We start from the raw sequence: 27,349 nt of genomic DNA, 5'->3' as shown, positions 1-27,349 counted from the left end.
TTTTTAAACATCAAAACGCTGTGTAGATGCAAATTGCAATACTATAATCGGTATGCCATATAGTCTGATTCATAGGTCAAAACATGTTTAATATTGTACATAAAACTTTAAACAGCCACTAAATATAAACTGTAGTATGCATTAGATAAAATCAATTGTATGACTGAAAAACTTGATGGATATTACCCTGTGTGACAACTGAAGGAGCTTGTCGAAATTGTTCAGATATTTTAAATAATCTATCGTGATTTTTCTACTGATTCCCAGTAGCTATATTGTTCATTTATATTTGTTTTATAACAACCTAATAGACTGCGCCATTGAGGCCCATCCTCTTTGTTTTGGATTTTAGTTCACGGGTAGCCGTATAAACGGTGAGTGTTTCAAATTTATATGGAACATTGGCAGCTGGATTATATTACGGTGAACACTGTGTACAAGGGAATATTGGCACGAGTAGAAGTAAACCGAGGCTGAAACCCAAGATCTGTTTATACACTACGAGTGTCACTTTAACTCCTAAATAGTCAAAAGCTATGGCCAAAATTTTTGCATCACCTAGAATTTTAGGATTGAGACATCATTAAAAAAAAAAATATATATATATATATATGAACATAATTAAGATATTTTATTTAACATCAAAATAAACTACAAAATGATATTACAAAAGTCTACCGGAAGCCATAATAGTAGTACAGTATTTCATGTTAGATTTCAAAATTTCACATTTTTCAATTTTTGTCAGTTTATTTAAGATAAGTACACTTAAGAGGATGAGATTTGATTATGCGGCATGACGTTAGCATAAAACACGTAGTAGCCTCTCGACTACAGAGCTTACTCTTTGGTTGTCTTTGAATCTTATGGTTCGCGCTTCATTTCCAGCACTTGTGGGTTTAGATGCCAATTCGTTATAACTGCTTTACTGTTAAGACATTTAACTATTTATTTTCTATTCCTAACCAACCTTTTTTTTTTTTTTTTAGTCCATACTCATTTCCATGGAAAAGAGGGAAAGGTTTATGTTGAGAATGTCATTAGGTGGCTGAGATACATGGCTGATTGTCATGTTCAGTTGACGAGTAGGCGAAAGTGGCAATCTGGGTAAAAGACCCTAATAATTGGATACCGGTTAATCAGGAGAGTGACATGTGTGATTGAGGGTGGTGTGATTGCATGTGGAAGATATAACACAGGACAGGCACAGGAAATGAGTGCTACAGCATAGGGCAGCCATAACACAGGGTTGTCAGACTGGCACGGGGCAGGTATAGCACAGTCAGTCGGCCATGATAGAATCAGGAATACCATAGGGCAGATATAGTGTTAGACAGATATTACAGGACATGTACAGTACTAATTTAACTAGCAAAAGTTAATGTCAAAATTAGTAGTGTTTGATAAAATCTAAAGCAACATCTTTGCAGTAACTGAGAACTGTTTGTGTGTGTGTGTGTATGTCGGTGTGTGTCTGTGTGTGTGGGTGTGTGTCAGTGTGTGTGTGTGTGTCAGTGTGTGGGTGTGTGTGTCAGTGTGTGTCAGTGTGTGGGTGTGTGTCTGTGTGTGTGTCTGTGTGTGTCAGTGTGTGGGTGTGTGTCTGTGTGTGTGTATGTGCGAGAGGCAGCAGTTGTAATTCAGCATTAATCTCACTCCCTACAATTTGAGAACAGCTGAAGTGGCAGGAAATCAAATTTCCAGCCCATTAACCCCCGTCACGGCGCGGCGAGCCTGATTTATTACATCGCAATGGATTTTTGAGTGTGAACATTATCTCCGAATAAATCAATCTATACCGGGGCGGGGGAGGTACGCAGGTGTTTTGTGTTCAGGGGAGTAAGTTCATTTTGAGCCGGAGGTGAGAGGTGAGAGGACCCAGGACTACTCTGCTGGCCACTGAAGCGGCTGGATGCCTTGACCACTAACCTACCTGCCTCCCTGTGCTCAGGCCTTGAAGGCCACTTGCAAGCACTTTATAGTGATTTTGAAAATAACTGCAGCATTTCACCTCCAAGCCCTATGCTCAATCATATAGAAAATATACTACTCTGGCAAAAATTGCAGAAGCCTTGCACACAAATTGTAATAGCATTTCTTCAATACAAAAGTACTCTGAGTTTTCCACAAGTGCACTGAACTGAAATTGCATTATGTTGGTACTAAAAGCAGGATGGAGTTAGGTGGCAGTTTACAATGCCTATGGTCATCATCTCAAACTGCACTGGCAATGATTAACTGCAGTTAAACTGCAGTCTAGCATGAGACCACGAGAAGCTTGAGATTGGTGAGATAGAGACAGTAGCCGTTGTCTACCATCATTCTTTTGGGTTTGGTGCTCCTATTCATTTTGAGCATGGTCGTCCCAGGGAAAAGGTCAGGACAGATTATACAGTTACAATAGAGTTTCTGAACCACATCCTGCAGTCTGCAAAACGTAGCTGTATGTCATGCCTTTGCAAGGAATTCTATGCAAAACAGAACTACAAGGAAGTGATTTCAGTACGTTGTGGTTTGAGATTCTACAAAGCTACGTTTTGTTTGTCACATTTTATTCTTTGTTCATAACTAGATGACAACGTAACAATGTTGCAAAAGCATAAATGGAAATACTTAAGCGATTGTTTTAGCAGTGATTGAGTTTACAAGAAAATATATGTTTTAGTTTTAAAAAAATGGACTGGAGACGATAAAGTAAAATAGTACCATTTTAGATGGTTGAATTTATTATTTAAAAGAAAAGTTTTTTTTTTTTTTAAGTAAACAGTAAGTACATTACTCCTTTTTTGTGTTATTATTACTGATATTATTTCTCAACTATACAGATTTTGAATATCCAGCTCTGTGTCAGTTTAATTAAACTGGAAGACAGGCCCAATTGAAAATCTGTTTCAATAAGTGGTTTCAGCCTTTATATGCTTCTATCATTGCTGGTATTACACGTGACAAGGAAAACTCAGGTATTAACTACAGTACATGTTACTGTAGGAAATATGTACTGGGAAAATAATCCCAAGTAGGACGATCAAGAAAAAAACAGTGTGTATCCATTAAAAGGCCGTTAAACCAACTGAATGCCTGTGTGCCTGTAAACTCTATGGGTGTGTGCTATTTTACTATGTGCATTGATAAACAGCAGAAGCAGCTATTGTTTGCGGGAAACAGCCTATAATAAATACATGATGTGCTAACATTATAATACTCTATAAATCTTACTTTCCCAAGCTGGAGATGATAGTGACAGAACAATGATTGCAGTTAATATCAGTTGAATGTGGATGGGGCAGATTAATTTAACTGAAATCATATTGTAACTGCATTTTACAGTATTTCAAGAATCTACATTTATAATACAGTCTAACGGCACTTAATAAACGTATTACTGATTGCATGGTCTTTGTAGTAGTACAGTAGGTGTGCTTTTATCATTTTTCAGTTGCACAGATGCTGAATTTGCTATGGAGCACACTTTCTAAACATCATCATGGCTTGGATCAGGTGAAAAGCAGGTTTCCTGCTAGAATTGCTTGTGTGCAGTCTATAGAAAAGTCAACGCGCTGGCCAGAGTTGGGGTCAATTCCGAATTGAATTGGAATTTATGGGTCAATTCCAATTCCGATTTACAGAATTGGAACTGACATGTTGAAATGAGTGGAATTCATCAATTCCATTTCAATTCCATTCAGTTCCACCCAGGTTTGTACAAATCACTTGCTTGAATTACTTTAAAAAAAAAAACTCTCACTCTCACGTCTCCACTGCTGATGTTTTTAACGGGTTCAGCTACTCTAATATGTCCATTTCATTTTTTGCTTGCACCCACATTATAGTCCTCCCAGCAGCAACAGCACTCATTTTAGTTGCTATCTCTGTCCATTTCTTTTTTTTTTTTTGCTGAAAAAGTGATTCTGTTGTTCAGTTTTTGAAAAATAACAATTCCTTCTTATTCTCAACTTCATCTAACAGTACTTGTAAACTGGGCTGCTAAAATGCTTACTTTTTTGGCCATTTTTTTCTGATTCCATCATCCCTCATCTCCAACACATACCACATTCCCTTAAGAATTAATATCCTTTTATTTAAATGGTTTAATGTGTCACGTTTGTTCCAACAGGTGTAATCACTAATGGTGGATATTATCTTTTTATTACTTACTATTTTTATTTAGGTTTTTTTTTATTATATTTGTATTGTAATCTTTCCGTTGTAGAAACGAGCCCCAGGTCTTCACCTGCTTACAATGCATGGTGATAATTAGGCTTTAATTGCTGTATGTTAGTTACATATTTCTTTAATTGCTGTATGTTACAGTTACATATTTCTGAAGCGTTTAAAGCATTTCAATTTATTTCAACTACTTTTACTCATATTTCGATATTTTGAAATAATAATTTCTTTCCACAAACCGTCTTTAAATATTATTTGAATAATAGCTTCTGCAATCTGAATTGAAATATTTTCAAATAATAATTTATTTCTGCAAAATGTACTTAATTATTTTCAAATAATTAAATACAAATTGTAGAAAGTATTATTTGAAAATAATTAAGTACATTTTACAGAAATTAACTATTATTTGGAAAATAATGAAATACAAATTGTAGAAAGTATTATTTTCCAAATAATAGTTAATTTCTGTAAAATGTATTTAATTATTTTCAAATAATAGTTACTTTTCCCAATCCATATTTACAACTCATTGTCCCAGGTCTGATGGATATACACATGTATATTATGATAGATGTATACCATAATACTACTGTAAATCACATTTATTTCTATATTAAGAACAGTTGCAATAAAACAGGAAAGATGTACATATCATAGGAATGCGAGTTATTGTATCTACATATTTTGTATTATTTCATGGATTGGAATTGGAATTGAAGGAAATATAATTGGAATTGAAATAGAACTGAAGACAATAGAATTGGAATTGGAATTTAATTGAAAAAAAAGGTATTTACCCCAACTCTGGTGCTAGCATTTAGAAAGAGATATGTTCCTGGTTATCTATCAGTCGAGAAAATTCAAATTTAACCGGTCTGTGCTGGCAATATAACAGGGCTATATAAAGAACTAAAGCATTTAGATCATGAGAAGTTTTAGTGTCATTGTACTGCTGGTGATGCCTGGCTTAACAGTTTCAAGAGAACACATCTGCGTGTAATTAACACAAGTGAAGCTTACTGACAGCATTGTTAGCTTCATAGATAATGACACTTACTACAGAATTGAAGTACAGCAGTTTTCAAAGGATAATTGTGTGGTAAAAGTGTCATTCTTATATAAATCAACATTTATTCTCAACATTATTAAGACTGATGTATCAGGTAATTGTTGGTTTGTCCCAGGTCTCCTGAGAATTTAGGTTACTCCTGAGCTTTCTCCTGAGCTTTCTCCTGAGCTTTCTCCTGAGCTTTCTCCTGAGCTTTCTTCTGAGCTTTCTCCTGAGCTTTCTCCTGAGCTTTCTTCTGAGCTTTCTCCTGAGCTTTCTCCTGAGCTTTCTCCTGAGCTTTCTTCTGAGCTTTCTCCTGAGCTTTCTCCTGAGCTTTCTCCTGAGCTTTCTTCTGAGCTTTCTCCTGAGCTTTCTCCTGAGCTTTCTCCTGAGCTTTCTCCTGAGCTTTCTCCTGAGCTTTCTCCTGAGCTTTCTTCTGAGCTTTCTCCTGAGCTTTCTCCTGAGCTTTCTCCTGAGTTGTCGTGGGGAGTTGCTGCAATGAGGGAGCATAATTAGGTATTTTAAATTGGGTCAAATGACTAACAAAAAGATGAAGACAGAAAGACTACAAATAACTCAAAAACACCTACCAAACTCAACTCAGTTTTATTAGTATAGGTATTAGGGTAGTATGAGTCTTATAAAAACAACAAATCATTTAGATCAGCCAAACCAGGTCATTCTCAGACAGGATGGGAACCTGCAGGTTGCAAGCTATAGAATTCCAAATGTCATGCCTGCTGGTCCCCTTGAGATCTGCCGGAGTCGAATAATTTATAACAAGTCGTGTTTAATGGATTGCCCTCCGAAAAGTGAAATTATGAAAAAAAATCAATTAGCCTTTAGTGACCCAGCTGTCCAATAGCGGCAGCAATGAGGTATCAGCAAATCGCTTCTTCTTACTGTGTGTGTGGGGGTGGGGGGGGGGGGGGGGCAGTTGGTGACAAAAGCATTTTCTCACAGGGTGGTATCCTGCACTGACAGAAGCTAGCATATAATAGAGGTAATTAGAATTTAAACTGGCAGCATTTACAGCAGAAGCTTGACATTCCCATTAACTCAACTCTCAGGTGTGCCAAGGTGCGCAATCACCTTGGGGTACAAAATAGTACTTAATCACCTGCTAAGCCCCGGCACGTTTGTCTCTGGTTGCAAAACCCAGCAGCTGTGAAGTCCATGTGACTGAGAGAGGCAGGAATCAAACACATTTGGATGAAATAGTATATCACTACAAATTCATTTTTTATACAGCTCCCTCGATTTGCACATACAAAATATATGTGAAATGTAGAGGTCAGAGAATTGAAAGGTCATAGTGACACATGAACATGCTCTTATTAGACATGCTGCCCATGAGAGCTTATTAGCTATTGATTGGAGCATTGTCAGTATTTCATGCTTAATTTGACAGTAATTCAACATCATTATGAGGACAGTTCTGTCAAGTGTCTCCCATCTGCTGTGATTATCATTACAATGAGAGTTCATGTACAACATGAATTGAATGTGACACTTTTGCTTCTTGGGTTTTGATATTTATAAAGAAAGCCTGTCTTTGTGTTAACAAATAGAGGTTCAAAAACTATGTTACATATACGGATTATAATCTTTCTACAACCTATGTTGTGTGCTTCTTATCCTACCTCCTCCCGTAGTCACATGACAAACTACAATATTGACTAAGATGCCAGGTCAGTCTGTGCAACAAGTTCCTTTCCATCACCAATAGGATTCTTCACAAGCTTATAGAAACAGGACTCAATTGCCTTTGTTCTCACCAAGGTTAATACAATTCTTCCAGAAAGCTTGACTTCACGGTTACCAAACTTCCATTGGATTTGCCTGTGTCCTCCAGCTCTGCATTTATTTTTGTTGCACCTTTTATTGATCACCCATAACTTCTTCAAAAAGCATAATCAGAATTCTAAGTTAAGTTGACAAACGTTTCGGCTAGTACCTTCAACAGTGACATTTCTTCATATCAAACTACATCTACATCTAATGGCAGTTGCTGTTGAAGTTGGCTGGCTAGCTAATATCCTGAACCAGAGCATTACCTGGCAATGCAGGCTATGACATGCTTGCATAGGCGCCAGAGATGGGTGGGCCAACGGGCCACTGCCCCTCCCACTTTTAACAGCAAGGGCGAGAAGAAGAAGAAGAAGAAGAAGAAGAAGAAGAAGAAGAAGAAGATATATACATAATATATATAATACCTTGAATCTCATCGTTCTTCCAAAACACAGTGACACAGATAAGTCAAATAAATACACAAATTAAGATGACACCGGAACTGTGTTGATAGACAGTAATCCTAACGTTTCGCTAGCTGTGCCGCCAGCTTCTGCAGAGGTACATTAAGCTTTTAACAAATCATATGGGAAAGAATGAGTGCAGAGAAGCCGAGTTTATGTGTGGTAGCGAATGTTGCTACATTCGTCATCTTGTAACACTATACAACTGTTGAAACATGTTGAAACATTTCCTTTGTGCTTTGGTAAATACATTCCTTTTCTGCTTTGGTAAATACTTGCATCCATTCCAAAGTCTGAGAACAGGGGAGCAGCTCACAGTTCCTTGCCCAGGCTCTTAACAATGAATATATTTCACCCCTTGCAAGTCCTCTGCGCAGATCATCCATCACCTTACTGAAACACATATCTTGTGGACTAGATTCATCTCCATCATTGTCATCTCCATTATTACCATACATCTTCAGGAACCGTGCTTAGCATTTTAGATGGTGTTTCCCCTCTGCAGCAATCAGGCAGTTTACTCTAGCTCTTCTGAATCTTATTGTGCTGCCTCTCAGTGCAACTCAAACCAGGCTTGGAGAGCTTGCTCATTGCATTCTTTATCCCCGGGAATGTCTTCTGGGTAAAATATATACTTCCTCCAATCAACTGATCTCCTTGAAGAATGACAGTTATTGATTACCTCCATGGTGTGAGGAAGTTGTTGGTGTTTTACCTTTCTCAGAGCTTTGTTGTTTTGTGTTTGTAAAGTTATCATAGTTATCACTTCAGATTCCTCATCAAGTGATTGCAAGTGTTCCAGTACATAGTTCAGTACATTACAAGCGTTCTAAACACTATTTTCTTACCTCTTCTGTATGACTAATATAGATTATCACAAAGAAGGCTTTAAAAAAATTACTTAATTTTATTAAAGGCAGTATCCTGAAAGAAACACAGACAAACACACTACCTATCTTTTTGCTATCAAAGCTTAAGCTTTTTAAAATAACACAATGAACAATGGTATGAGTGGCTAGCCTGTGATATAAGTCAAGTTTAGGCAACTGAGTGTCATTTGTCAAAACTGTAAACAGAGTTGCTGTATACCGGGAGCTTCAATTAAGAAGTAATTATTCAGCAGTTGATATGCCACAGTGAATTTCATGGCATGTTTACTAAACACATCACCCCCAAGGCAATCGCATGATCACTGCTGCTGAAACCTACTTGCTCGATTATTGCATCCTGCTGTGTAAATAACCGTACAAATAATCAGTACCTGAAGTGATACAAACCAGGCAGCCTGCTTACTGAGCATTAGGCAAATGGGCATAGGAACAAGACTGTGTTTCTCACCGTTCTCCAAGATGGGGCCTTCCATGGTGTTTAGGGGTTTGCCCACTTTCATACCATCATGGGACCAAAAACATATTGATACTGTGCTCCCTATTTACAACGCTATAGTCAGGAGCCATGCCTAGAAGCCTTATAATGAGAAAGAATGTGCTTGAGGAATGGCATCTGAAGCCTGTTTCCATGATATAAAGGGTAATCTTATAAAGGGGGATCACTGTACTGTACTAAAATGTGCTTTAGATATTCGTTAGGAAAGTCATGAAAATTAAACCTCTTTCTTTGGGGCAAAATTGTGTTGTAATTTTGAATAGCATAAAAGAGACACAAAAAATAATAACCCACAGCATAAAGTTTTGTGATAGTGTCCATCATTTTGATCTATAATTTCTGCCAACCAGTTTGGGACTTGAAACAAATACGTTTATTAGCTTCTTACTGGGCACTCAGCAGGTATATGAAATTCCAGACATGGTTTCCAGTGTTAATTTAGGAGAGCAGACAGCAGGTTACTTTACAGCAAAGATCTCCTGAATGGACTTTAGTCCACTTAAACCATCAGCACGATTATCTGATTGGCAGGTGGTGTTCAGGTCAAGATTGAGGTGACAGAGCTGTGAGGGGAAGCTCTTCTGGTCACTGCTGATTGGCACCATGCCTAACTGTAGCCAGTGGCATCGACCATCACCGTTCATGAGCACTAAAATCACAAGACAAACAAAAAAATAAACACACCTGAGGCAATAATATTGAGCTGTTTGTGTGAATGGCGGAGAGAAGAGATCTTAGTCAAACATTAAAAAATAGGCTATACCTTGGTGACAAGCAGGCATGCAGTGTTATTATTATTTATTTCTTAGCAGACGCCCTTATCCAGGGCGACTTACAATTGTTACAAGATATCACATCATTTTTACATACAATTACCCATTTATACAGTTGGGTTTTTACTGGAGCAATCTAGGTAAAGTACCTTGCTCAAGGGTACAGCAGCAGTGTCCCCCACTGGGGATTGAACCTACAACCCTCCGGTCAAGAGTCCAGAGCCCTAACCACTACTCCACACTGCTGGGCAATTTAAAAGAGCCCCAGGTGACTTCCACATGCCTTGCCATTGTCTTGAGGTTATGGGGCCCTGGAACTCTTTTTCAGTGTCTTCAAACTCGGTGGTTGAAGCATACTCTCATTCCCCATACATTGTACCTGGTATATAAACGGAATACTCCCTGAGTGCTGTGTTTATTTCTCTCATGAGGATGGCCATAAACAGCCCCTTCGTGGACTTCTTGTTCATTCAGTCATCTTCATTCGTTGAATTACTACAGCACTCCATGAATCAAAGCAGTTTGTATGTATTTGTGGCTAAGCTGGCAGAGGTGATGACTGAAATCAGAAATTCTATCCTCTCTGTCCTCTACAGGCTCTCGTTGAGTCTCCCCCCCCCCCCCCCCCCCCTCCCACTTCCCTGCTGACTTCACAATGTTCCTTTCCACAGGAGCAGTTTTGACCTGGACTACGACTGTTACCAGGATGACTTTTATGACAGGTATGTCACCTCTGTGCTCCATCACATCTTAGCTGCTTGTAATCAGGAAACAGGGGAGCTAAGATGTATCTTCCTGAGTTGCCTGGCTGTCCACTGATCCCCCCTGGGACTATCAACCTTTCACCGCTGCTTCCCTTCAGAAACAGAACAGGACTGTATGTCACCTATGCTTAGAAATAAAAACACAGCTGTAGACAGCAGGCTGCGCTTTAACTGTGCTGCAGTGGAATTACAATGTAACTCCCTATCACCTTGCTAACAGCAGTCTATTAATAAAGTACAACGGCACTGTATATCTAGATTTGTCACGCTACAGATTTAGAATGTTTAAACCGCTGCTTCCTGTTTAACTTATCATTTCCTGTGCTTTTCTGGTTGACACAGGAAGTTATATATGTGGTATAGTAGTTCATGCGTACAATTTAATTTTTCTGTTCTATAATAAGTAATTGTAGTTAACAAAATAGTTCCCTGCCACACATGTCAATTTAATATATTCAGTATTTCTCAAATGTACTTCCTGGGTCATTTCGTCTGGAGACTGTCCCCACCCCTTTGTGTCAGTAACCAACCAGCTGCTTCCCCTAATGACAGACCTGCTTTGCAGCCAATGAATGTTTTGACTTCGAAGACACTGCTGGGATTAAATGACCTAGGTAGTAAATCAGTAACATACTTTCTGGAAAGCAAGATAAGAAAACTGAAAACTTTCTTTAACCTAGTGCAGTACCAGATGTCATGTTTTTGGTATATGGATTTCTTTCAAAACTGCACACTTCAAACCAACATAGTGAATAAAATTAGACGACACATAATGTTTATCAAATTGTTTTCTTAACTACAAGCGCGTTGTGTTGGGCAGAACCTCTCACCCCTAACTGCACAAGATGACATGTTCCTATACAATGAGAGACCCTACAGATAATGTATTAACATCCTGTATAATTTTGAACAAATGGTGTAATTATTTATTTAAATGCCAATATCCACAAAAATCATTCATTATTCAGTACACACACCTACAACAAAATGATATGATCAGGAAAATAACGCGTTTCATCCTCACCATCACTTAATTGTGCGCTTGGTGCATGTAGTGAATATCAGTAAACGGTAACTACAGTCTAACCTTGGGTAGTTAATGTACCTGTAATTTGATCCAAATGTTCTGTCCATACTTAATTGTGTTTTATGTTAATAGTGACTTTTTCCCCCAACCTCCATATGGTTTGCTTGCTGCTAAATGTGGTTAATTCAACTGTCTGTCTCACTGAGTGACTCTGTGTCTAACCCCAGGGTACAATTGCGAGACAAGATTTCAAATGCTTTTAAATGAGCTGCAAAAAGCCTATAAAGCGTGAACATCTGATTTTTCAAATAGCTCAGACTCATGAGGGCTGCATTTTTGTACAAATACAATTACAAACACTGAAGCTGAAGCAACCACTTCAGCTACTGTAGTATTATGGTTAGAGGCTTAGAGGGACTGGCTGTGTAGAGGTTAGAGCTGGGGGGCTTGGAAGCAGTGTGGTTTAGTAGTGATGAGAGCTGAGGGTCTGGGAGGCAGTGTGGCCTAGTGTTCAGAGCTGTGGGACAGACAGACAGTTTGGTCTAGTGTTTGTAGCTGAAGAAATGGGAGAATGTGTAGCTTAGTGGTTAGAGGTGAGGGACCGAGAGGCAGTGTGGTCTAGTAGTTGGAGCTGAGGAAAAAGGGAGGGAGGTTACAAAATGGGACAAGAAGTGACCTCATGGTTAGAGCAGAGGGAGTAGGGGGAAATGTGGCCTACAGAATCTTTAGGTTCAATTTCTTCCTCCTGTACAAACTGCCCTCTGTCGTCTGTCGGACTGTGACTGTGAAACAGAGATTGAAAGTGACAAGAGTTATTTATAGCACACATGCTTAATTGGAATTGATACAAAGTGTGGTATTGGTATCTTTCAAAGGCCTGGGACCAGGGATCATTTTAATTTAGTTAAAGGAGTTTGTACATGAACAGTGCTCTCCCCATACTGAGCGCTCGATACAATGCAACAATTACAGTACAGAGCATTTCTCAAGGCAAAAATTTACAAAACACTTCACAGTCGGCACTGAAAAATTGTTTTTTTAAAACACAGATTAAGAACCAACCAACTGCTTCATAAAGTGGTTGTAGCAAACAGAATCATTTTATAAATCTCACATCGTGTGACCTTTTCTATCATTGTGAAGCTTTTAAAGAAACACTTTTAGCTAACATTTATTTTTAAAACACGGTGCCTGGTACTACACAATCACATCAACACAGTAATGAAATCTCTATTTTCAAGCCATGCTTTTAGAGAGGATGCCCACTGAACCTGCAGAGTTTCTGAGCTATGTGGTGAATTGCTGTGGTGAGGGAACATTTTAAATTGGGGAGGAAATCAGGGGTAAAATAATTGGGTAAAAATAAATAAGTACATCAAAACAAAGACCCTGAACTGAGCTTTAAGAGCAGCAGGGCCTGCACTCTCCCAGATATAATAAGGCCTGATGACTAATACATTCCTACAGGGCGGGGAATGAGGTCTCTCAGCTGCCGCAGAACTAACCACTGAAACATGCTAATGTCCCGGCCTTCTACAGCAGCTTCTCATCTTCAATTACCGTACAGCTGAACTCTCATAATACAACTTTGAACGTCGTCGTTCTTCGGTATAGTATAGTATTAAGTTGTGATTGATCAGAGTCCAATCACATGATCTGCTCCCCCCTACCCCCATGTCCAAGGGGCTGACGCAAAAAAAATGATTGAGCAGCACAGTGTCACACGCTTGAATAACAGAAATGCTCATCCTGCAAAGCACTTGCAGTCTTTGAAAAACTACTGACAGAATGAGAATGGGCATTTCAAAACTACATTCAAATGCTGTTACTAAGGAAGCACTTTTTCAAAACTGTAAGGAGCTATATAACTGGGAAAACAAGACTAGTGTTTTATGATATTGCAAAGACGTTTAGTGGGTCTAGTTCAGTGTTATTCAATTCTGGCCCTTGAGATCTATACCAGTCCTCTTTATTCCAAACAGGTCCTGAATTAGTTAATTGCTTCTTAGCAGGTTCAATTAACTATATTAGAACAGTTACAAACTACTTTAACAAAATTGTAAATAGTTACAGTAATGTATTGCTTTAAAAAAAAAAAAAAAGTAACTAGCTACAGTTGCAGTTTCAAATAGTTGCTTCCCAAGCACAGTTTACCAAGCTTTTTTTTCGGGTTAGTCAGGCTGCAGCTCAAAATATCCTTTGAAGATCCAGCTATCAAAACCTCTCGTTCCCTGCTCTGACACTGCAAGATGATAAGAAAGGCGTTCATGTTCATGTTTGACTTGCACTGTTGAAGCACTTTCTGATTTCTATGTTGTTCATTAGCCATGGCCTTTTTTTAAAACAATGTCAATTAAGCAAAACAGTCATTCAGGCAGGAAGCTCACTTTAACCTTAGATCAAATCACTTTAACATCAAGCATATTTTAGGCGCTTCTAAATTGTTTGTCAAGTAGCTAGTATCTTATTTTTCTTTCTATAAACAATACGTCTAATGATCAGCAAGGAAATGATTTATATCTTACCTCACTCCATTACATCTCTGCTGTGTACCAGAGTTCACCTCCTCCCCAGCCTGCTTTTTGGCTTCATCTAACAGGGAGGACAGTTATCCATGGCTTCTCTACAGTCAGCCTCCGGTGTGAAAATATGTTTAATGTTGTCTAATCTAAGCTTTAATAAATAATCTATCACATGTTTCCTGACTGAACTGTAAGTAAATATGTAATGTGTTACCACATTTCATACCTGTTTGAAAAAGAAAGAATTTACAGTTACAAGTTACTGAAAAATGTAATCGGATTACAGTAATGCATTACATATAATGTGTTACTCCCCAGCACTGTCTACCTCAACATTCTTTCGGTCTACTGCATTTTGTTTTGTCTTTGTGTTTTTATTTGGTCAACAGTGCTTTTTTTGCTGTTGGCTCTAGTTGGAATACAGGTGCAGCAGTGTAGCAAAAACTTAAACAAAACCCCTCTCATCTAAAGAAAGCCAAGCCTTGTGCAAAGGAAATGACCTCTCCTGGCACCATCATTGTTATCGTCATTAGATGCCCTTGTTCCTTTGTATTGAAGCACATCGCCCTGGCAGTAGTCGCCTAACCCTTGCCACCTGTACATCTGATGGATTGCCAGTTATTAATCTTGGCTTAGAAATCTTGATCAATACTGGTTTTAATTAAGCTGACTTAATCCATTCTCTCGCTGTCAGAGTTGGAGAATCGAGTCCTCAGTCTTGTCTGTTTGTTCAGGAGAGGCTGTCTTCTATCACAAAACAGCTACCCTACAGATAAACATTGAAGAGTAAGAGAAAATAGCCAATACCTTTATTCCATGAATCTTCCTTACAGTAAAGATATACTGATTTATATAATACCTACCCTATACTGTGCACCTAAATTCTGACATTAAAGAGCATGTTGGTTAAAAAATACAGTAAAACAACACATGCTGTTGTGCCTCTTTAAGCTGTGTTTCTGTCATTTTTTTTTATTACATCTTTACAACGTTTTGCCCTTTCACTTTAGCTGCACCTTACATCTAGGTCTTTATTAAAGGTCTCACAAACATGTTTCATACAATTTGGAGTGCATTTCATCATTGCAAACAGTGCAGAGAAGTAAAGATAAACACAAACCTTAAATCTTGAGTTTCTCTTCATTTGCTGGACCTACAGGGCTACAATGCTTTTTATAACTGAATGGGAACTTCCCTTTTCCAGTTGTTCAGTGAATATATAAGATTGGAGTAGACTGGTCAAAAGGGTGGCAAAGGCATTGGATGTCCAGAATAAGATGGATCTAATATTCAATCCAATTCTAGCTAGTTTTTATTATTATTATTATTATTATTTATTTCTTAGCAGACGCCCTTATCCAGGGCGACTTACAATTGTTACAACATATCACATTATACATTATTTCACATTATACAGATATCACATTATTTTTACATACAATTACCCATTTATACAGTTGGGTTATTACTGGAGCAATCTAGGTAAAGCACCTTGCTCAAGGGTACAACAGCAGTGTCCCCCACTGGGGATTGAACCCACAACCCTCCGGTCAAGAGTCCAGAGCCCTAACCACTACTCCACACTGCTGCCCCACTACTCCACACTTTTTCCTTTGTATCATGCAAAGCACAGAGTGTGTAAAATATAACCTGCTTAATCTTATTAGTTTACAATGAAGTCTTCTATGTTATCCTAATCTACGTGTTGTTCCTTGGTGAGCCTGACTGTATGTGTTGTGTCCTCCGCAGGGTGTATGATTACCAGCGGGTCCCAGCCTCCCTGCCTCCTGCCTCACGCGGCCCCTCCCTGCCCAAGCGGCCTCGGCAGTCGGACACAGCATTCCGGAGGAGCAAAGAAAGTCTCTCATCGAAGGGGAGGTCAAGCAGCTCCTCCAACAGAGCAAAATGTGAGAGCTGTAACCACCAGCGGTCAGAAAGGAGTGCAAATGCAGTCAAATCACAATCTTAGGAGTTTGCAGTGGCAGACATTCTGGTGTTTGGGGGTTTAAGACACAGGTTCATGCTTTCAGTCAGTAACATGCTATAACCCAGAAGACACTGCTGAGGTGAATTGACTGATAAAGTTTTAATTCTTATAAAAGATTTGTATTTTATTACTGTGCATTAAATTAAATATTGATAATGACATTACCGTTTCATTTCTTAGAGCGATATGAAAGATAGGCATAAGTAATCATTCTTGGATTATCTTGGTGAAAACCTCTCCTCCTGATAGCAGGTTTCATTCAGTAGATATGGATTTGTTTTCTATTTAATCATGGGCTAGATGATGGCATATACAGAGGATTGCAGCCTGTAGACTTGGAAGCAAATCCCAGGTGGTCTCTGGCAAATCTTTCTGATATCCTTCATTATAATCAATAAACTGATATTTTATAAACGAATATTTTTTAAATGATGCCTGTAAATAAGACGTAGTGACTTATGTCAAAGAAAAGGATTATGTACATTCTGTTCTTTCACATGAGAGTATAAAGAATTTCTCTCTCTCGATATGCTATGCTATGCTATGATATGATATGATATTTTCAAGTTACACTTATATTGTTTTATAAATGCATCCTTAAAAATGTTTCACCATTTTTATAAAATACAAACCAATAAAGGAAAGGTAGCATTGCATAACACTTTATAAATAACGTTATTTACAACAGAAACACACACTCACGCTATTTACAGGATTACCTGTGCAGGGCCCCTGCTCGGCCCTGCCACAGATAGAGCCTCTAATGCTAATGTTGTGCACATACCACCTCTTAACTACAGCAGTGTGTTTTGTTCACTGCAGAGGTGCAGGCCCTCTTTGAAGTGTTTGACACGGCTCTGCCTCACCTGGAAACACGCTCTCTTGTTCCCTGTAATGACATGTCTTTATTGGGAGAGCAGTTCTAGCAGCTCCGGGGCACTCTGAGCGGGGCCAGATGGTGCCTTCATTAGAGGTTTCCTTCTGCGGGCCATTTCTTTAATAGAGCGGAGCCGATTAGGGCCTGCAATTATACCAGATTAATAGTGCATAACAAATAAAAATTGTTTATACTCTTTTATTATGAATCTTAATAGTTTTTCCTGCCAGCACATTTGAGAGGAATTAGTTTGCCTTTGGCAAGAAGAGGTCACAAGTTTTCTACTATGTTTTTTTTTCTTTGCAAACTTGATAATTCAGTAAACCGTGAAGGTTTACAGCACTGGAAAGATACAGTGAAAGAAGTAGAACACCTGCTAGCTTAGCTATTGTCTGAAGACACACTCATAAAAATCTGAGGTTAAACTGGAAAGGAACTAAGGGTGTGTCTCCATATGTTCTGGGAGTGCCACCACTGTTTTTGGAGGACCATTTTTGAAAAGTGCTCACCGAGTGGCTCACCTGGTAAAAGCACAGCCAGGTGGTATGCAGGGTGAATCATACAGGCTGTGCGAAGTTGCAAAGTCTTCGCTGGGGATTATGAAGGTTTTTCTAATGCACACTGATGAAGGCATTACCTGACATTTCTTCTATAGCCGACTACTTAATGACAAGAATGGTACAGGTGCCACAAAAACTGCATGTTAGCAATCAAAATGTTCTGTACCATGAACTGTAGAAGATAACATGAGCATTTTTCTTCATTTTAGATGGTTATGAGTATCTTGCTGGTATTAAGTGAGGGAGGTTTGTGTGCTTGGGTGGCGGTTTAGCGGTGCATATATCATTGGTTCACATTAGGGGGTGGCTATATAATGGGGGGCCAGTATACCATCAAAAGCTTGAGCTGAGCAGTTAAGGTACAGCATTAAAATAAACTAATTCACGAAACTGGAGAATGAAGTCTTTAGACTACAGCTATGGGCAAACCTATAGAATGGACTAATTTTGCTTCATAAAGTCAAGTGAAACCTGCTGAATAATGTTACGTTAACATATTGAATTACATACCGCTTTGTAGTTTTCCATATACTTGATGTAAAAATTAAAAAATGTGACATTTCGAAATTTTATATGAAATACTGTACTACTATTATGGCTTCTGGTAGACTTTCTAACCGGAAGCCATAAGTGATGCAAAATGTTTGGCCATAGCTGTAGTGCTCAGTATTAAGGATTGGAGAGCTTAAAATGGAGTGTTTAGACATGTGCGCATTATTAAGGTGCAGGGTGACAGTGCTGGGTGAGTGAGTGGAATGAGGGCAGTCTGTAATCCCTGTTGATGAATCTCTTCCTATCTGTTGCAGTGAAGGCTGACGAGCTGCAGACCATAAAGAGGGAGCTGACTCTGATCAAGGTGCAGATTGACGGCCTCCTGGAAAACCTGGACAGGATGGACAGACAGAGGAAAGACCAGACAGGTGGGTGTGCTGGGCTGGCTGGAAACAGTTTCAGTTGGACAGAGGTACATGTATCCATCTTTTGATGAAACATGGTCAGGACATTCTTTATCACAAGTTATTGAGAATATTTGGATCTGATGATATATGGGGGTGTCACATATGCATGTGATATATAATATATATAATATATACAGTGTGTGTATATATATATATATATATATATATATATATATATATATATATATATATATATATATATATACAGTGGTTTGCAGAAGGATTCACCCCCCTGCAAAGTTTTCACATTTTGTTGGCACCTGAGCGTACTCCACGACACTTTCAAATTAGACTTTACATGTAGAATCTACACAAACTACTCCACATTGATCAAGTTAAAAAATGCATATAGAATATAAATAACTAAGATTTACAGAGACAAACAGATTAATCTCAGTTGCATAAGTATTCAACCCCTTTGCTACTGCAGCCCTAAATCAGCTCAGGTGCAAGTGATTTGTTTGAAAGGTCACAAAATTAGTGAAATGGTTTCAGCCTATGTGTACTCAAAGTGGTTTAACTTGTAGATAATTTCCATCAGGTATATAAAGACTTTCAAGCTGCAACTCACATAGTGATCCAACAAAGCAACCATGAAGACCAATGAGCTTTGGACACAAGTCAGGGATAAAGTGGTAGAGAGGCACTCGCCCCCCCCAAACTGAGCAGCCGGGCAAGCAGGAAACTGATGTCACTCTGAAGCCAACAATGACCTTGAGAGATCTGCAAAGCTCTGTGTCTGAGATGGGAGTCAGTGTTCACACATCAAGAATAAGCCAGTCCCTACACAAAGCTGGCCTGTATGGACGGGTGGCAGGAAAGAAGCAATTACTCAGAAAGCCTCATCTTAAAGCACATATGGAGTTTGCAAAAAAACATGTAGTTGATACTGCAGACAAGTGGAAAAAGTGTTTGTGGTCAGACGAGACAAAAATTGAACTTTTTGGTCTAAATTCCAAGCGTTACGTCTGGCGCAAGCCCAACACTGCACATCACCCTGTCAACACCATCCCAACTGTCAAGCATGGATGGTGCAAAGTACAGGCAAATCCTTGAGGCAAACCTGTTTGTGTCAGCCAAGACTCTGAAACTGTGGAGGAAATTCACATTTCAGCAGGACAATGACCCAAAGCACAAAGCCAAAGCCACAATGGAGTGGTTGAACAAGAAGAGAATTAATGTTCTTGAGTGGCCCAGTCAAAGTCCTGACTTGAATCCAATCGAAAATATATGACAAGACTTGAAGATTGCAGTCCATCGACGATCCCCAACAAACTTATCAGAACTGGAGCAATTTTCCCACGAGGAATAGGCATAAATTACACGATCCTACTGTGCAAAGCTAGTAGAGATCTAATTACTGCAAAAGGTGCTTCTACTAAGTACTGACTTAAGGGACTAAATACATTTCATTTTGTACATTTGCTGACATTTAACCTTCTCCTCATATAACAGTGTTCAGTTTAACCTCTATAGCTTTGAATAAAAAGTTTGTTTGAAAAACTGTGCACACATTATTTGTAATTCAACAAAATGTGAAAACTTTGCAGGGGGTGAATACTTCTGCAAACCACTGTATATAAGGGCAGTTGGCTCTTTGAGCTAATATATATATACACACACACACTGTAGATTATTGTTTAATTAACAATAATGTAAAACACAATCAGTGTAGGTTTTCCTCAAAGGTGTGCAGTACATCTGCATTGTCTACATTTTGCTAAACAAACTCTCAGAGATATGGAAATGGGATTCGTATAAGCTTAATGAGTAAGCAAGTTTTGCTATTTAGCATTTTTACGGTTTGGAACAATATACAATTAGTAGGATCTCTACACATCTGATTAGCAGAAACCAGATTACTACACAGCAGGGATCAGTGTTCTGTGGGCGCTCTTGGAGTTTTTCAGTAATTTCAATCAATGGATTATTACAAAGGCTCAGCAGGAAACTTCACCCTCTTGGTGAGAGAACAGTTGAACACTAAAATCCTTACGGGGGCTCCCGAGTGGCACATCCAGTAAAGGCGGTCCGCGTGGAGTGCAGGATATGCCCTATAGTCTGGACGTCGCGAGTTCGAGTCCAGGCTATTGCTTCTACCAAGTACTGACTTAAGGGACTAAATACTTGTACAACCAGTAAATTTCATTTTGTACATTTGCTGACATTTAACCTCCTCCTCATATAACAGTGTTCAGTTTAACCACTACAGCTTTGAATAAAAAAAAGTTTGTTTGAAAAACTGTGCATAGATTATTTGTAATTCAACAAAATGTGGCATTCTTGGTAGGGGGTGACTACTTCTGCAAACCTCTGTAGAGATATATATAACTAGTATTTAAAACACAGCAACGTTGTACAGGAGTGTCTTCTTCCCCTGCAGAGCTGGACAGTAGTGCAGGGGGCTCTCCTTACCGGGCCTCAGCCAGCAGCCCCGATGGATCCCTGCCCAGCCCCAGCCATCGGCGCCGGGGCCAGCGAGAGCGGGGGGAGAGCCCGGAGCTCGGAGAGGCCAGCGACGAGGACAACGACACGGTAACCACGATAAAACACCCAGACCCAACTACCATGTATTTCAAATATTACAATAACTTCAATGTTTGAGGGCATTGCAGTTCTTATTGTCACTGAGGTGTCCAAATCAGCAATTCAGGGAGGGTTACTGCCTTGAATCTTGTGTTCTATCATCTTTAATCCAGAAATGATGAGGAATTACCAAATAACTTCCTAAAACACGCAGTGTCTGTGAAGACTAGGTGAGTTAGAGAAGGTCATTCCTTATGAGTGTCAGAAAACTGATAGAATGTATTGTTTATAAATTAACTCATAAATTGCCATGAAGCACTGGCTGATGAACCAACGAGCCTCCTTGTGAGTGGAATAAAATAAACACAGCTGTTCATATAACAACTACAGCTTACAATGAATTGAAAATGTATTTGATCCTAAATTAAACAGCTGAATTCAGGGAATTACTTGAATTAAATCAAGCTTTGCAACTGCTTAGCAACATGGCATAATTTGGAACAATGGGATTTCCCCATTGCCAAGGCTGAGGAATAGCAAGAAGCAGACCAAGCGTCGGAAATCTACAGTTTTAGCACTGATGCACACTTTTATTAACAATACAGGAACTTGAAACAAAGGGGTTAAACCAAAAACACTTCAAAACAAAACAGCAAAAACAGCACTCAAGCTGAGATATCACAGTGCTTGGACTGAGGGCACACCCTACTGCATAGCCTCTCCCTCAGCTAACTCTCCTAAGCAAAGGATCTGGCTCCCCTTTTTACAACATGTGGCTGGGCTTAATTGATCCTCAGTTAATCATTTAAGCTCCAGCCACATTCTGCACAAGGATACGGCAGGGATGGAATTAACACCATCCCTGCCAAACTTAAATACAAAAATAATAAAACACACAATTTACACAGATGGGGCTTCCACTCTACCACACCCAGTTACTCTGCCATTGGATTAGAATGAATGCAAGGTACATTCCAGAGTAAGTACAAAATACATTCCCTCTGTAGCCCTGAATGCAATACAGTCATTCAAAGCTAGAGCTCTCAACACTCGTCACAAAGTGTTGGTCATGAAGGCACTAGCTGAAACGTTTCTGTACTTGCCTTAAGTTTTGAATTTATAATTCAGCATTTGAACTTCTGGACGCAAATATTGACCATGTATGATAAAATATATAAATACACGTTGAAATAACACATTTGGTCTCTTTTCCCAGGAAGAATTGTATATTTTAATACATTTCCATGTTTCTACACAAATAAATATTCCTTGCATGAATATACAGTATAGTTCTACATCTTAAATGGTAATATATTTTTGACAAAATTTCTGTTGGGTTCAAAATTGTACCCAAGATAATCTCCTGGTTTTGCTTGCTTGGGAACCAGTAGGTCACAGCTTTGCATCCAACCTGTTACACTGCAGTGGATTGTAGAGCAGGGAACAGGAGTCGCACTCCCCTATTGAAGGTGACTGGAATCTGTTAGGGGTGGCTGGGACGGCTTACATAGCCTCGAGTGCCCTTGTAAAATAAAGTATATTGGGCTTGTCTGGTATCCTGGGACTCTGGGCTGGCAATGAATTCTGACGCTGTTCTGGTTGTCCTTGGGTACAGTGTGTCTTCCACGTTTAAAGGGCAAATAGCAGATCTGATCAGAGGCTACTATGCAGCTGACCTTCCCTGTACCATTTTTGAACTGCAAACCCCCTGTGGCCTGCATTGACCCTTGTGCCCCACCCCTGTGTGTATTTTATGTTTATATGTTGCATGATCAATTAGCTGTTTGTAACTGAATGGCCTCCTCTCATTTGTAAATGTTCTTATGTTTTTAAGACATTTAGTTTTCACAATGGATGTTCACATTATTATTATTACTTGTTTATTTAGCAGACGCCTTTATCCAAGGCAACTTACAGAGACTAGGGTGTGTGAACTATGCATTGGCTGCAGAGTCACTTACAATTACGTCTCACCCGAAAGACGGAGCACAAGTGACTTGCTCAGGGTTACACAATGAGTCAGTGGCTGAGGTGGGATTTGAACCGGGGACCTCCTGGTTACAAGCTGGGCAGCAGTGTGGAGTAGTGGTTAGGGCTCTGGACTCTTGACTGGAGGGTTGTGGGTTCAATCCCCAGTGGGGGACACTGCTGTTGTACCCTTGAGCAAGGTACTTTACCTAGATTGCTCCAGTAAAAACCCAACTGTATAAATGGGTAATTGTATGTAAAAATAATGTGATATCTGAATAATGTGTTATCTTGTAACAATTGTAAGTCGCCCTGGATAAGGGCGTCTGCTAAGAAATAAATAATAATAATAATAATAATAATAATAATTTAACCACTGGACCACACAGCCTCCTCACCCATAGTAACAAGTATACTTACAAAGAGACACACACACACACACACACACACACACTCACTATGAGATAGTGTCACACTGGGTATATCCTAAGGGAAACCATCTAATCTAATCTAACCAGTTCCAGCCCAGCTAAGACTGTGGGAGACACAAAAAATGAAAACCCCCAAAGCAACCGTTTGCCTTGTCAGGCTAGGTTTTATATATAGAACATTATTATTCTGTGGATCAGTGGTAATTATCTGTAATTTACTTTCAAGTACATTTCCTACCTGTCTGACACATTAAGTACCTTCCATTAAAAATCTGTACTGTCGGGGAGAATCTTCAGCATAAAGCAAGGCATTCATTACCCTGTTTAACTAGAAAGTTATACCTGAATCTGGAGGGCTGGATTCCATTGTACTGCTGAAGGACTGTAATGAATTTAAACAAGCAGGTAAATTGTTTCCCCCAGAGATCGACAGACAGGACTGATCAACCCACATCTTGTTTCCAATGTGATTTTGCTTACAACCACAGTATTGCAAGACTTTGTGTTCTGTTTTTTTTTTTTTTTTAATTTGAAACCAAACTAAACTGGCAGAACACTCATAACAACCTTAACTCTTAGTGGAGCTCAGAACAGATTCTAAGGAGCCTGGGCATGAAATACCATACTTATCTTAGGGCAGCAGTGTGGAGTAGTGGTTAGGGCTTTGGACTCTTAACCGGAGGGTCATGGGTTCAATCCCTGGTAGGGGACACTGCTGCTGTACCCTTGAGCAAGGTACTTTACCTAGATTGCTCCAGTAAAAACCCAACTGTATAAATGGGTAATTGTATGTAAAAAAAATAATGTGATATCTTGTAACAATTGTAAGTTGCTCTGGATAAGGGCGTCTGCTAAGAAATAAAACTGTGTCCAGGTTTCGTTACCTCACCACAAAAAATACATTATTGCATTTGAGAAGAGGACAACTGGGCTGACCCCAGGACTTAATGGCATGAGATATGGGGAAAGATTAAAATAATTCAGCCTAGAAAAAAGGGAAAGAGGGGACTTGATTGTAGGAAATATAAAATCCTAATTGTTATAGATAGTTAACCCAAGTCACTACTCATGTTAACCCAATTTAGTACAGAGAGCAGAATGAGATGGCATACATGGAAACAGAAAAAGGAAGTTTAGAATAGAAGGCAGCAGGAAACACTTTTTTTTTTTACACAAAGTTATTAAAAATCCATAGACTAGCCTACGGGGTGTAGGATCTAAAACACTTGGAACATTTAAAAAACAATGAGATTCTGTCCTATTAAATGAGCCCAGCCCTCAGTCACTACCTCCTGTGCTTCCTAGCTGCTTCTTATACAGATCACTTTGCCAGCCTGCCTGGGCCACTCTGAATTGACTCTCTGTTCTGCTTCCTTCTCACCCAGGTTAATAACCACAGCTCAGACCAGGAGGACACCATGTAAACACACAGAAATCAGGTGAAGTATAAAGACTTTCCTCTACCTGGACAACGCATTGGAAACACCTGCCATATATAGCACACCCTTTGATGTAAACAGGCTGTCCTTAACATTACTTTAACTATCTTAACAGTCATTTCAAATGATGAAATAAATATCAAGCAGCTATGCAATAACCTAAAAACACACTATATTAAAGAAAATAGCATTATTTATTGCCCTGTAGGTACAGTAACTGACCTTGTTTTTGGTTTGCTGTCTTCAGATCTGGAGACCTTACTTTTGCAGTGGTCAGTTATCTAGCAGGTAATTACAGCCCATGTTGGATAATAACACCTAATTCGTATACTGTGCATGGTACACAGTACATGGTCCTATGTTATTATCATAAGTTGGTTTAATTGAATTCATTAACAAGAACCCTTCTAAAAGTTTCCATGGTAAAGGTTGAGTGCTAATGGCTGGCTTGAAAAATAAAAATGTTATGTCAATTGATAGTTGACAGTATGTGCATGTCTTACTTGTCTTCAGCTCATTTCTATAGCATTGTACTTGAAACTTGGTTAGACAACTTGTGGGCCTTTACATACAAAGAATGTACAGCCGAAGAGGTAGTCCTGCAATACATATAAAGTAGTATTATTATTTATTTCTTAGCAGACGTCATTATTTTTTACATACAATTAACCATTTATACAGTTGGGTTTTTACTGGAGCAATCTAGGTAAAGTACCTTGCTCAAGGGTACAGCAGCAGTGTCCCCCACCTGCGATTGAACCCACGACCCTCTGGTCAAGAGTTCACAGCCCTAACCACTACTCCACACTGCTGCCCGTATCTCTGAAGACAAGAAAGAAAGCAGGTTGCCAAGCAGGTTCCAAATACAAAACTACAGGAAAGAGCATCAAATTGTTATTTTCTACAAAGAGCATATTGCCAACATATAAATGTAATGTTTTCCAGCAGATTCAGAGAATGAAGACTGACTGTGTTGCTTTGACATTCCAAAGAGAACTGAGGAATGGATAACTGAAATATGACAGCTATGTCAATTAGGCTGCTGATGCTTTTCTGTTGAGTACAGTGAGGACCACCCTAGGTCAGACAGGTACTCAATCTGACCTCACTCTCTGTCTTTGCAGCGCACAAAGGAACCCAGTAACTGAACAGAAGGAAAGTGAACATCATGCATGGAGGTCCCTGCTTGCAGCGAGAGCTCAGGCTCTCATCTACCGAACGGGTCTCCAAGGGGAAGAATGATTGTTATAAATTGCCTATTCTGTGTATTGATTTTCACTGGTGAATCTTTTTGGTTATAATCTGATAGTCTGAGCACCTGACAAGGGGCCCCATCCTTTTAATGTTAAAATGTGTTTAAGCAGCTTGGTAAACTGATAACAGCTTTCAATTTTTAATCAAATGCAGTTTAATAGCAAAACGGTTTTAGCAGCTAAGTTATTATCGTATGTACAGCTGACAGTGGAGGATTTAACCACCACTGACTTTTAACTCTATAAGCATCTTATTAGCACAATCAAAATACAGACGAAAGGGAAATTTGAAAGTGCAGGTATAAAGATCTCTGCCACTGTTTAGATTACATTCAAATACTGTAGACCCCTCTTACTGTATGGTGTTAGAGTCTTGTCTGCACTTTGTAGAGATTTCTCTCACAAAAATTGTGCATGAGAAGGATCAGCTGTACATATTAACAACTTTTTAGTTAAGCAGGAAAAATATATTTTCTTAACAATTATAATAGCATCCCACAAGAATTTTACAGCTGAAAAATGCTTTGTCTAGAATTTTGGGGTAGTTTTTTTTTGGTTAGAAAATAAGATATACTGGAATGTTTTTGAAGACGGTGCTTTGATTAACTGGTTAATTCTTGTAGTAAATTGCTATACAATTATAACAAGTATTTGAATACGTCGACCCTAAATATTGTATGTTTTTTAGCAGCCATTCCAAGTGGTTCTGGGTTCTGTTGCTTCAATGTTGAGTTAGGATTCTCCAGACAAGCTCAAAGCAAGGTCAAAGCCAGGCCAAAGCAAGGTCAAAACAGGTCAAAACAGATTTAGAGAACACTGGAGAACCAGAAACGGAACCACTCAGAATTACTGCACACACCATAATATAGTAAGGCAAATAAAAAAAAAAAAGACATTTGAATCGACTTATATTGTAAGTATCTACATCAAATGTAGTTTTTATGCCATTTTATTAATGGAGTCTGGAGTAAATGCTTTGAAAATGTACCAGGATTTAAATATACAACATACTGCCCATATCATTTGGAGTTTTTGCAGAGGAAATTTCTAGAAGGTAGGGCAGCAAACAGCAAGAGAAGAGAACACTGCATTTCCCTTCCAACGGCAGTATGAGAGTGTAGTTCTGAGCTCTACAAAGAGTAAGCACTGGGAGGTCCTTGGACGATTCTATATATAGTCTTCTGGCCTGATTGTATTGGCTTTGCTGGGGTGAAGTGTAATAATATTCCGAAATATTGTAAACGTTCTTGTATCTGTAGGCACTACCGTACCTGATTTTATTATTGTTGTTCTGTTTTTGTATTTATTTATTTTTATTTTATTCACAGTGATTTGGTAGATTTTCATTTTTTTTGTGTGTTCATGAAATGCTGAATGCGGTTAGTAAAGCTATTTTCTTATTGATTA

General features: G+C 38.9%; 1 protein-coding gene across 5 annotated transcripts in view; it reads left to right on the top strand.

The window, feature by feature from the left end:
- LOC117424276 (RNA-binding Raly-like protein) overlaps positions 1 to 27,349 on the top strand; it is a 63,060-nt gene extending 35,711 nt beyond the window's left edge. For 2 of the 5 annotated variants that reach the window (XM_034040482.3, XM_034040483.3), the window contains exons 3-8: positions 10,301 to 10,351; positions 15,692 to 15,849; positions 18,173 to 18,286; positions 20,709 to 20,860; positions 24,636 to 24,689; positions 25,814 to 27,349. In XM_034040482.3, coding sequence (XP_033896373.1) covers positions 10,301 to 10,351; positions 15,692 to 15,849; positions 18,173 to 18,286; positions 20,709 to 20,860; positions 24,636 to 24,674 — 514 coding nt within the window. In that variant the 3' untranslated portion in view covers positions 24,675 to 24,689; positions 25,814 to 27,349. Of the gene's footprint in view, positions 1 to 10,300; positions 10,352 to 15,691; positions 15,850 to 18,172; positions 18,287 to 20,708; positions 20,861 to 24,635; positions 24,690 to 24,936; positions 24,978 to 25,813 lie in introns of all 5 variants that reach the window. The other 3 variants (XM_034928318.2, XM_034928319.2, XR_004547887.3) reach the window with 2 other exon arrangements.

Source organism: Acipenser ruthenus, chromosome 19 (assembly GCF_902713425.1).
Source record: "Acipenser ruthenus chromosome 19, fAciRut3.2 maternal haplotype, whole genome shotgun sequence".
In the NCBI taxonomy this organism is placed as follows: domain Eukaryota; kingdom Metazoa; phylum Chordata; class Actinopteri; order Acipenseriformes; family Acipenseridae; genus Acipenser; species Acipenser ruthenus.
The sequence above is the reverse complement of the archived record's forward strand: the minus strand, read 5'-3'. Positions and strand labels throughout refer to the sequence as shown.